We start from the raw sequence: 12876 nt of genomic DNA, 5'->3' as shown, positions 1-12876 counted from the left end.
TTTGTGTGAAGATTGGTGATATATTTTCTTTACTAATTTAAAGAAAGAGGGAAGTTTTATAGGCATGATAGGACTATTCAGACTTTTTCTTTTATTTTTTGGTCAGTTTTAGAGTTGAAGAAATCTGTCTCTTCATCCAAGTTGTTGCATTTGTTGGCCTAATCTCATTAGTTGTGTTTCCTTATTACCTTTTTAATGTCTGTAGTATCTTTGGTGGTAATTTCATTCCTGATGTTGGTGTTTTGGGTATTTTCTTGATTAGTTCTAAGTTATCAGCATTGTTGATCTCATCACATAACCTACTTTTAATTCTGTTAATTTTATCTGTTTTCTGTTTTGTTGATTTCTTATTTTTATTGTTTTTTTTATTTATTTGCTTGTTTTGTAGCTTAAGATAAAACCTTTAGGTCATTGATTTTAGATATTTTCTAATATAAACATTTAAGGCTACAAGGTTTTTCTCTAGATACTCCTTTAGCTAAATGCCACCTATTTAGGTATGAAGCATTTTTATTATCTTTAACATCAGGGTTTTTAATGTCCTTTTAAAAAATTGAAATATAATTCACATACATAAAAATCACCATTTAAAAACATTCAGTTCAGGAGTTTTTAGTGGCGTCACAGTGTTATTCATGTCTAATTCCAGAACATTGTCAGTATTCATTACATCTCTTGATTTTTGTCTTTGACTGGTAGGTTATTTAGGAAAGTGTTACTCAATTTTCAGGTGTGGGGAGTTTCATACGTACGTCTTTGATTTCTGAGATAGTTTCCTGTAGCCTGGGAGTACTCTGTGTAGGTTTCAGTTTCTTTCTGTGGGACCTGCCCTGTGGTCCAGCACGTCTGCAGTGGTGAACGTTCCACGAGCACTGGAAAGGCATGTGTGCTCTGTGGGTGTTGTGGCTGTAGCTGTCATTTACATGAAAGTAGTTGATAGTGTTCAGATGGCCTATGTTCATTTTGATTTGGGTGGTGGTGGCGGGGAGATCCACTTAAATTGTTGATAAAGATATGGGAGGATCTCTTACTGTGATTGCAGAATTGTCTGCTTTTCCTTAAATTCTGTCAGTTTTATTTTTCCATGTATCTTGAGCTTCTGTTACTAAGTGTATTCACATTTACTATTATCTTTTCTGATGAATTGTCTCCTCTGTCATTGTGAAATCCCCCACTTTACCTGTGGTCATATCCTCTGTCTTGCAATGTATTTTACCTGATATTCAAATAGTGTCTCTAAACTTACGCTTAGTGTTTGGATAGTACATCTTTTACTGTCTGTTTGTGCACTTTCTACCTATTCATGTCTTTAGATTTAAGGTGATTTCTGTAGGCAACGTGTTGTAGGGTCTTGCATTTTTATTCATTCTGCTGTGCTTTCCTCCCCACCCCTGACTAGGGCCTCCTGCCTCCTGGGCAAGTGCTTTACCATGGAGCTACATCCCAGCCCACGCTCTGCTTTTTAGCTGAATTACTTCTACCTTTAACATTTAATATATTTATTGATGTGGTTGGATTTCAATCTATTATTTCATTATGTATTTTCTTTTTATTGCTTTTGTTTTTAATTTCTCTGTTCCTCATTTCCTGGATCCTTTTTTATTATTTAGGTAGTGATATATCTTTATTTAGATATTCTCTTTTAATTTTTATGTTTTAGTGGTTGTTCTTGGGATTAAAACATATATAACTTATCATCCAGTTTTCTTTGAGTTAATGTTACATTTAATATAAAATTTAGAAACCTTGCAACCATATCAGTCTTTTTTTCCTCCTGGATCTTTATGTTATGGCCATTTGTATCACTTCAGCTCACACTGCAAAGTTAAAGTGTTTTGATTTAAATTATCATAAGAAATTTAAAGAACTTAAGGGCCAAAGAAGCAATCTTGAATTTTTGCCCAAATTGTTACCATTTCTGTCTTCCTTTATTCCTGAAGATCCTTCTTGACCTCTGGAAAATTTCCTTACAGCCTAAAGAATTTCCATTAGCATTTCTTGAAGAGCAGGTCCATTGGCTGTGAGTTCTCTTGCTTTTCCTTCATGGCAATCTCTCTTTACCTTCATTGTCGCAGGACATGTTTGCTTTATTATTGAATTCTGGGTTGACTGTACTTTAAAGGTGTCCCATTGTTTTCTTGCTTCCCTGGGTTCTGATGAGACACCTGCAGTCATTTCAGTTATGTGTATAATGTCATTTTCACAGAATCATGTTATTGTTCATATATGCATATACCATGTCATTTTCATATATACATGTATTTTCATGTATGTATATAGTATGTAATTTTTCTCTAGATGCTTTCAAGGTTTTTTCCCCACCTCTTTGTCAGCAGTTTTGTGATGATGTATTTAGGAGGGGTTTTCTTTGAGATTATTCTGTTTTGGGATACTGACCTTGAATCTATAAATTTATATCTTTCACCAAATTTGGGAAAATTTTAGCCATTATTTCTTCAAATAGTTTTTCTGTCTTGTCCTTTTATCCTTTTATTCCGAAACTCCAAATATGTATCTTGAACCTTTTGTTATTGTTTCACATAGGTCTTTGGTACTCTCTTTTTTCCCCCGTGTTTTCTTTCAAATGGATAATTTCTACTGATCAGTTTTGTCTCCAGATTCACTAATTCTTCTGTTTCTCTTCTCATATTGAGACTATCAGTGAATTTATTTCAGATATTATGTTTTTCTATTATGAAATCTCTATATAGTTCTTTTATTTTTAATAGTTCCCACTTCCATGTAGAGAATCCTTATCGTTCATTTATTTCACATGTGTTTTCTTTTGCCTTATGGAACATAGTTATAAAGGCTATTTTAAAACCCCTACATGGATCATCTTGGGTTTGCACTTGTTGATTATCTTTACCCTTGAGAATTAGACTCCTTTTGTGGATATGTTTGAATAATGTATGTTGAGTAATTTTGATTTGTATTCTGGACATGCAAATGAAATGTATGAAATTAAATTTTCTGGAGGATGTTGGTATTTTGGTTTTAGTGTACAGTCAGGCAGTTTAGATTCTATCTTCTTTCTGTAGGTGGTAACTCTGACGTCAGTTCAGTCTGCTAAGCCTTTGCTATGCAGGTTTGGTCTGTTTTAGGCATGTGTAGTTTGGGGGTTAGGCTGAGACTTATGTAAGTTCATACACAGAAGTAAGGGATTTACTCTTTTGACACTCTGCCCTCTGGAATTCCATACACACTCTCTTCAGCCTGTAGGGGCTCTTTTCCTAGTTCCTTTTTATCAGCTTTTGAGCTCTGACTAGAAATGAGGTGCTCCACAACTGGGGCTTTCCCTTGGGTCAAAGCTGTATCAGGATATCCCTAAGTGTGTGGGTAACTTCTCCAGGTTTTAAATCTGTTCACAAGATGCCTGCTTTTGTTGACTTTTTAGTATCCCCTGATGGCTGTTTTTTGTTTTTTCAAGTTTAACCCAGAGTTTTTAGTTGTAATTGCTAGGAAGGATGAGCTATACACCATCATAGTAGAACTGGAAATCTAGTTGGTTGATTTTATTTTTTCAGTGCTAGGAATGGAACGTAGGGCCTTAGGTGTGCTAGGCAAGCATCCTATCAATGAGCTATGCCCTGTAGCCCCAGCTGGTTAATTTTTAATCACTGATTGATGAGAGTCAGAGATTTGGGTTTGAGTTTTACCTCTGCTATTTGTGGTCAACTTTGTTTGGGAAAAAATTGGAATCTGAGAACATGGCTCTGCCTGTGCCAGGATTGAATGGAGTAAATAAGATGATGGATGTGGATGTATTCTGTAAACTGAAAAGTTGTATTTAGTTGGTTGACATTTCTGTGTGTGTACAGGCTCACATGTGCATGGTCTCTGCATGGTTACCTGCACACAGGTGGCCTCACCCCTGGTTTCTCTTCTCCAGGCGCTTCCTGGACCTCACTACTACACCTGGGGAGATCATGGCGGCATCATCATGGCCATCGCCCAGGGCATGGAAACCAATGAGTTGAAGTAAGTGTCTCTGACTAAGCCTTTTCTTGTAGCAATACATTGTTCAAGAAATTCATATCTGTAATCATAGGTGGATTATTTCTCTATAGCACTAGGTTGTTGGCAGCACAGTTTGAGGCCTCTGGAAATTAAACTTTCCATATCTATAAAGTTGGCATAGTAACCTACTCTTTCTTTCTCATAGGATTGTTGTGAGAAACAAGGGAAATAATTTATTGGTTTAAAAAGTATAACTACATAAATATAAAGAATGTATAATGACTAAAATGGGACTCTTTAACTTGTCTTTGCTTTGCATAAGTGTGACACAGAAAGATTTGCTCATATGATGACTAATAATATATAATAACAATAAATAGTAACACATGAATAATAGCTGCAGAATGCATTCCACCATTGTAGCCAGTTAACTTTGATGGTGGTACATTTGGTCTTGGGGATTTTCATACATAGAAGTTGAAGGGATGTTAGAGCCTAATGGCTTTATTTACAGATGAGGAAAATGAGGCTCATCAAGGTGAAGTCATTTGCCCAAGGTCTTCCCATTTGTTAAACACTAAGGTCTTCAGATTATGTCCTGTACTGTCTGTAATATATTGTTCTGAAAAGAGTGATGTCAAGGGTTTATAATTTCTGTTCCCTTAAGCCCTGATTTTATGAGCACCAGCTCTTTGATTAATTTCATGGAGTTATTGAACAATTGATGTTTGGTCAGGGCAGGCTGGCCTTCACTTCTCCTTGTTTTTGAGCTGAAGCTGTTGGCTAAATTACTAAGGGAAGTGGAGAGGCTTCAGTAATCATCTTGTTTAGAACAAGGAAGAAAGCTTTCTTTTCCTCAGCTCCTTTTAGAATCAGAGCCAGCAGCAAAAGAGAGGTGGGTGGTTTGAAATGAGAGATCTCAGCAGCTGGTTGTTCGCCTGTGGTTAATTGGACATGTGCTGAGCAGCCTGGCCTCCAGGAAGCAGATAGAAGCAAAGTGCTGGTGTTGGCTTTCCACCTGGCTGTCCTTGTTCTGTGTGGCAATGGTCAGCTGTCTCTTTGCAGCCAAGAGTCACAGGAGGCCCTGTTTGCACACAACAGTGCATTCATGTTCAGATTGGTGTTTGCTCAGACGATGACAGTCACAAAGCGCAGTGCTTCCCACGTTTGCGCTGACATTTGTGTATCTATTAATTCATACCTCACACATTTAGCAAGCACTTCTTGTGCCAGGTGCTGTGATTCTGAAGAGGAAAGGGATGTTGTCCCCCACCTTTACGAGTTCCACCCCAGCTGTGAGAAAGATTCAGAAACAATTGTAGTGTTTAGTACACCACTATTGTGTGGAAGTCACGCAGGGACAGAGCATGGCTTCCTCTGAATACATTTTATTCTTTGTATGGCTTTCAGATTTTAGAGTCCATTCTCGATTTCCTTGTTGAACTTCTCCACAGATTACATTTGCATTCCAAGCTGGCTCCTCTGAAGGAGCGAGTGTGATTCTAGTCCTCTTACACCATCTGTCGGCGCATATGTGCTCCGGGATCGCAGCGTCATTCCACACTAGCTGGAGCAAAACACACCAGGAAAACAAACCTGCTGCCAGAACATCCTAACGCCCTCCCCAGGCATTCTTAATGACTTCAGGGTTGTAGACTTTGGGGGTTATGGACAGAATAGTCTTCCTCTATTTGTAGGTCATTTAGAGGTGTCTGTAATGCATAGTTCAAATAAGGCATTTGCAAATATGGAAAAAATGGACAGGCCTCCTCTTGACAGGTACATGTGTCCTAACTATCAGCCGGAACTTGGCCCAACTCCTTGTAGCCACGTGGTCTTTACTCAGTGTGTTGCTTCCAGAGGTGTTTGGCCTGTCCTCCTGCCTGCTCTGGAGAGAATTAATATTGAAGTTAGTTCATGTCCTTAAACTGCAGTGGTGATTCAATGCAATACCCAGGCATGAGTGAGGCCATTTCTGACAAAACTGGATATCTGTTGCTGGTCTAGGGCCTCATCTCCCTCTAAGTCTGTTCTCTTTACCATGGCGATCTCTCTGTCCTTTGAACCTCATAGCCTTTATTGGCCATCCCATTAATTTAGCATTGATCACATTCTGGCTCCTTTTTAAAATTACCTTTTCATTAAATGCCTGAATTCTTCAGCTCATTACTAAGGCCTTTATATAGACAAGTATTTTAATTCTATACAAGTGCCTGCTAAGGCACTTAGCAAATATTTGATTGATCAATAAGTAGGTCAAGCATACTCTGTTTTCCAAGCTCGGTTATTTTTTGTTTTGCTGATTTATGACACTGAAAGGAATTGGGTAGGGTGCCATTTGCACAGCTCCAAGGGAGACCACTGCTGTTGTGTTCTATGTAAATGTCAGCCTCTGAGCACAATGGGGACTCCCCAGAAGTGAGCAATATGGCGGTACTCAACAGACTCCAGAGATGATCCAGTCTACCTTCCTCAGTGTCCACATGAAGAAATAATGTGATTTGCCAGGAGTCAATACCCACACTGGAGCATAAGAATATTTCTGAGGGAAATTAATTCAGTTACACAAATAATTTTGGAAAATCTATGATGAACCAGATGTTGTACTAGACATTAAGGACATAGAGGTGAGTGTGGTATGGCTTGGGTGAGGGTGGTAGCTCAGTGAGGTTCCATGAGAAAGAGGGGCCAGGAAGAGGACCTTGTTTTGAAGGGATACTTTCTGACCTGATACCCCTTTTAGGAAGGAAAGCCAAGCAGAGTAGCAGCTAGCATTCTAATTAGAGGTAGTGGGGACAGGTAGGAATGGTACTTAAGAGTTGGATCCCCCACCCCCTTGGTGGTTGTTCATTTAAATTATTCATGTCTTTCTCTCCCTGATTAGCACAGATAACTAAGAGTTGACTGTTATTTGTTTCAGCATCTGCCTTGATTCTCTGCTGAGACTGTTACCTTTGTTATTGTTAATTGAAATTGAGACTAAGAAGTGGAACACTTTGTTTTGTTGTTGTGTCTACATGTCTGAAATGATCAAATGAGAGTCTGTGCTGGGGATTCACTTATGCATTCATTCAGCATGCTGCTAGCAGGAATCTGCTTAGGGGATGCATGGGAGCAGTTTCGTGTATAATCAGTTTTCTTCAGGCTGTTGTGTTTTGCATCTTGACCAAAAGAAAAAAAAAAAATCCAAACACATTTGTTGGCTTGATCAGGAAAGATGAGATCAGTTTCCGCTTCTTCTTGGCAGTTTGCCTGTCAGCATGGTGATATTATTGATAGTTAATAATACTTTGGATTAACCCCAAAGCATCTTTTATCTGAGGAGGTTTCCAACTTAGGGCTTCCCTCTGGGAATCCTGAAAAGCCCCTGCAAAGAGAACACACAGCAGAGCAGCTGTCTTTTCTGGAACCTGAGTTCTGGACACAGCCCCACAGGATGTGGGAGGCAGCAGTTTACCTCTTATCTTGGTTCAGCCCTAACACTAGAAGTGACACTATGGGGCAGCTGCAGAACCAGCCTCCCATTCAATCCCCATGTGGCTTCCTCTGCCCCTTGAGGTGGAGAGGAGCAGGTGTCTTTATAACCTTTTAACTGTTAAGAAACTAAGAGATGGGGTTAAAAAAAATTGAAGATTCAGTGCAGTTTATTTTATTTGCTTTAACAAGCCTGAATTATTGCCCCTTCCATCTGATAGAAAAGGTGCCAGGTGCAGGATAGGAAAGTGAGGGGAGAGGTCTTATTCCTGATGAATCGTAGTCTAGTAGAAAACCCTCACAGATCCAGGTCATTTAAATATAGTAGGGTATGAGATGGAGGTGAGCACAGGGCGCAGTGGGAGCCACAATGAGGGCCTTATCCTGTATTTCTCAGAAGAGATGGAACTTGAGCTAAAGCTAGAGGATAAAAAGCAAGGTCGGATTGCCATCCAGGGTTAGAAAGAGCTTGAGCTTGAATCGGTGTGGGATGGCAGCTCTCCTGTGGTAAGAGTGCAGATTGGGAGCTGGCGAGGGGTGAGGAACAGGGCTTGAGGTAGGGGCTAGGGCCTGGGGATCTTACCTTTGCCTTACTGAAGAGATCAAGCTTCCCCTTTGAGGGGGACGCATGGCTAGATCTACATTGTAGATATGTGGCTCTGGCAGAATGAGGAGGATAAACTCTAAAAGGAGCACGGCTGGGAGGTGAGAGCCGATGCTGTGGTAGGTGTGAGGATAAAGTCTGCGGGATAGGCTTTCTGACTAGCAGGGGTGACAGTCTAGGGAGCTCCCACTGAAATAAAGCAGAGATGAAGGAGTGGGCTTTCAGGGTGCATAAAGAAGGCAGATTTAGGCAAGTTGGATCTCATGGGCTGCAGCAGGTCACAGGGGAGATCAGTTTCCGCTTCTTCTTGGCAGTTTGCCTGTCAGCATGGTGATATTATTGATAGTTAATAATATTTTGGATTAACCAGGTCCAGGGACCTGGACCTATTATGTCATCTGGTTCCACTACCTTCCACTACCCATGACAGGATCATCCAGTCTTTGCTTGAACAATCCTATCAATGGGGATATTTGCCAGATCAAAAGCTTCCACTACACTTAGTAACACTTTGTTGTTGATTCATTTGTTCATTCATTTATTCATTCACCCATTTATTTTATTCATTCGTTTATGAGTGAAAGTTCTCTGGTAATAGCCCAAATTCTCTGCATTCCAGCTTTTAACCACTGTGCTTATTGTTCTGCTCCCTCAAGACACACAACGGATATTTCCTCTCATCCAAAAGCCTTTCAGACATTTGAGGACCCTGTGCATGTCCTCCCAAGCACCTGCCTTCTGTGGAAACCATCCCAGTTCCTTTCCCTGTATGCCGCAGGTTCCTGAGTCCCACCTTTTGGGTTCTGCTATAGATCTGTCTCACAATGTCAATGCCTTAAAATATGGGTAGTCTGACCCCCATAGCCTGAAACAAGTGGAAAACATTGGGCTTAATATCTGTATGGTTGGGACACTATTTCTGTTAGTAAAAACCCAACACTGAATTTTCACTTTTGACAGCCACTCAAATTGGTGACTCTTATTAATTTTTTTTAAAACTGAGATACCATTTATGTACAACAAGATGCTCAGATCTTAACTACACTGTTTAATCAGTTCTGAAGGATGTATGTCCAGATGTAGAGGCTCTTCATCTCTCCAGCAATACCCTCAGGCACCTTCCCAGGAAGTGCTACCCCCCATTTTCCCGCCCATTAGAGGCACATGCTGCTGTGATTTTATTATCCCTGTAGGATAGTTTTGCTCATTTCAGATTTTCATGTTTATATATTTTTTTGTATATTTGGCTTTTTTTGCTCAGCATATTATTTTTGAGATTTATCTTTCTTGAAATTTGTGTCACTAGGCTGAGTTCAATGGAACTTAAAAACTCAGGGTTCCTTTTTTTAATGGATCTTATTAAAGGTCAGGTGTTCCTAATCCTATATTTGATCAGGTAAAATTTTAAAACTGTGTGGCATTTTGTTTTTCTTCTTATCTGTGCATGTCCGTTTGATGTAAGAAAGCATTTTGAGTCTCATTTTTGGCATTTATTGTATTTTCTGTGCAGTTAGCCTTGTACCCTTGGCCAGTTCAGTACACTCACCTTGCTGATTAGTGTCCAGATCATTGACAGATGTGTTGAGCTCTGTGAGAAGTAGAGTCTTATTTTGAGTTAAGATCAGTATATCAACCCTCTGGGATTTGTTTGTTTCCCCAGCAGCAAATGTATTTTATCTAGCTGTGTGGTCCAGAAAGATCTTCCTAAAAAAATAATAATGCTATCAGTATCCTGTTCTTCAAATTAAGAATTACCAAGCAGGAAAAGAAAAGGGATTAGTTTGTTGTGACATGGTCCCCAGCCCTGACTTTCTTTTTCCCTCAGTGCTCTCAAATCACTGCTGCACAAGTCATTCTCAAGATTACCATTTCTTCTTTAGGTATATTAAACCATTTTTCTTCCTCTAGTCTTTGAGATCTTTATTCTCTGTGACTTATCTAGAGATTGAGACTCTGTAATCATCCTGTCTTTTCATTCCCTAGAATTTACCTTGTATTCATTTTTCTTAAACTTTCCTGACTTTTCACCCCTTGTTTAATTTGAAGATCATTCTCCTTGATAAAAATAACAACAAAAATAGAAATTTTTCTTTTCTATCATTATTATTTATACCATAGAAGAGTGATCTTATTACTTTCTAATCCTTGATAGAACTTAGTAGTTAACCAACCCACTATCCCACTGACTCACGAATATACCAGTTATTTTGGTAATTTGAAATATAATACTTGACTCATTTGAACTCGAGTTACTTGGTTGGTATTCCAGCAAGCTACTAGAATTACAGCTGGAAAGAACTGGCAGACTACTGGGCTCTTTAACTTTTTTGCCCTTAGGTATATGACTCTTTCCATCTTGAACACATTGTTTAAAAACATTTGAGGTATCATGGATCTTTCTGTGCAGCTACACGATGGTGTCATGAGGTTGGCTGTCTGCCACTGCTTCCCCCTTGTAAAGTATCTATGCTTACATTTTATTATTTTATATTATTGTCGAGTATTATGGATTTTCCAACTCTCTTGAGAGTTTTCAGCCCTGGCATTATCTATATTTTTATCTGAACATTTGGAATTCTCTATTTCTAGGGCATGGGCTCTGCATCCTCTCTCTCACGACTTCAGAACACAAAGATGACTTGCCTTGTTTTCTCCCAAGTTCTTGTTACTGGCATTTCACCAGCACAATTTCTCCTTTAGGGGTCAGAATTCAGTCCAAAATAGATGTCCCCTTAAACACTACATATGGTCATGTGATTGTCCTTTTCCCCCAAATTCTGAAGAAGTACCATTTTCTAAATGAGCAGTTTATTTTCAGATACCAAGCTGAGCCTGGCGATGCACCTGCTGGCTAGTCTCATTAATGACGTCATCAGAGTCCTCTGGGAATCTTGCAAGAAAAGAGATGATTCATTTCCCGAGGTTATCTTTGGTTCAAGGAGCTCCTAAATGGAAAATTAACTTGGCAGTATACAAATAAAAGGATTTGCAACTTTTTCACAGAGCGGGGATCACTCCCATCTAGTCTGATTGATAGGCCACCTCTGTTGTTTGGTTTAAAAGTGATATTAATTCCAGGTAGAGATTGAATGAGTTGACTTTATCCACATAATTGCTTCAAAACTCACTTAAATGAAAAGCATATCTGCCAGATGAGAATTTCCCCTCTTATAAGATCTGTAGACATTCATTGTGTTGCTGTGAAAGCCCACCACCTGGTTGAACCAGACTCTAGCCTTCTTGTAGAAGTATCAGTTTTAGAAATCTCGGCAGGAGAGGAAGTGCTTGAATTAAGTGACGTCATACAAAGATTTCTGTCAAGTATTGGATCCCCAAGGGAAGAAAACTAAAATCTCAAAAATATGAGAAAGGCGAAAGAAAAAGGTTTGTGTATTAGGAGTTAAGAGAGACCTAGTCTCATGGTTCCAAAGAAGGCTCCCATTGAGCGGTTTCTCATGTGAAGCTTCTCGTAGCTCACTGAGTGCTGAGACAAGTAGCAGGCAGGTTTTCTTCTCTGCTTCTCCTCTCTACCCACTCCCCTCTATACAAAAGATAATTTAAAGTTAGTACAGTCTCACTAGTGCTACTTTCCTCCAAGGGCTTGCTTGCTTTTTCTGATATATTCTGCCCCTCTCAGGACATGCCTTTTCTCCAACTTAAAAAAATTTTTTTTGGTACCAGAGGTTGAACCCAGGGGTGCTTAACCAATGAGCCACATCCCTATCCCTTTTTATGTTTTATTTTGCTACAGGGTCTCAGGGAGTTGCTGAGGCTGACTTTGAACTCACAATCCTTCTGCTTCAGCCTCCTGAGTGCCTGGGATTACAACATACCCAGCCAACTTTCAAAATTTTCAGACCACATGAAAGTTGGAAGACCTGTGTAAAGAATACCCATGTCTTTCCCCAGAGTCACTAATTGTGAATGTTTTGCTAGTTTGCTTTACTTCTGTCATCTATGTATTTAGCTATTCATCTTTTTTGAGACTGAATCATTTGAAAGTTGTAGACTCATGCCACTTCACAGTTTCTCCAATAAATATGAGCATTTTCCTATCTACTGACACTGCTCATATTGCACCTAAGAATACTAAGACAAAGCCTATTAGTATTATTACAAGCTATATCAATATTTTCTCAGTTGACCCATGTTGTTGTTGATATGTGGTTTTTGAAAATTTTCCCTCAATCTAGGATTCAGTCAATCCAGAACTGGATTTGCACATTGCAAATGTGTCTACACATTGCATTTGGTTGTTATATCTCATTAGTCTCTTTTAATCTATAACAGGTTTTTTGCCTCCTTTGGTTTGTTTAGTTTTCTTGACCTTGATTTTTTTTTTCCTTTGAGGAATCTGGAGCAGTCATCACGTAGAATGCCTCACGTTCTAGATTTGTCCAATTGTATAGAAGAGTGCTGAGATGATGTACCATTCTCAGTATTTTACTTAGGGGACACATAATGTTAGGTTGTCCTATTATTGGTGATGCTAAGATTGGTTAAGCTTTGACTTGTCATCCATTGCAAAAATTACAGGTTCCCCTGTGTGGTGAATGATTGGTCGGTGGGTTGATATCTTTATACCATGCAAACATCTTGGTTCCCAAAACTTTCATCCAGTGGTTTTAGCATCCAGTGATTGTTCTTGTCTGATTCAGTTATTACGGTGGTGTTATAAAATTATAATTTTTAAAATTCTAGTTGTTAATGCTTATTAGGTGGTGTTCTAATATAAATTTTTTCCTTGCTTCTCTTTCTTTTAGAATCAGTAGAGGTCCATATCCTATTTTCATTTAGTACATAATCTGTTACTATTCTTTGTTTTTTTGTGTTCAGTT

General features: G+C 39.0%; 1 protein-coding gene across 1 annotated transcript in view; it reads left to right on the top strand.

Moving 5' to 3' along the window:
• Positions 1-12876, top strand: part of Sorl1 (sortilin related receptor 1) — a 159199-nt gene that overhangs the window by 65436 nt on the left and 80887 nt on the right. Inside the window, exon 12 of the mRNA XM_076846252.2 lies at positions 3893-3981. Coding sequence (XP_076702367.1) covers positions 3893-3981 — 89 coding nt within the window. The remainder of the gene's footprint in view (positions 1-3892; positions 3982-12876) is intronic.

The sequence above is a fragment of the Callospermophilus lateralis genome, chromosome 2 (genome assembly GCF_048772815.1).
Source record: "Callospermophilus lateralis isolate mCalLat2 chromosome 2, mCalLat2.hap1, whole genome shotgun sequence".
Taxonomy (NCBI): Eukaryota; Metazoa; Chordata; class Mammalia; order Rodentia; family Sciuridae; genus Callospermophilus; species Callospermophilus lateralis.
The sequence above is the reverse complement of the archived record's forward strand: the minus strand, read 5'-3'. Positions and strand labels throughout refer to the sequence as shown.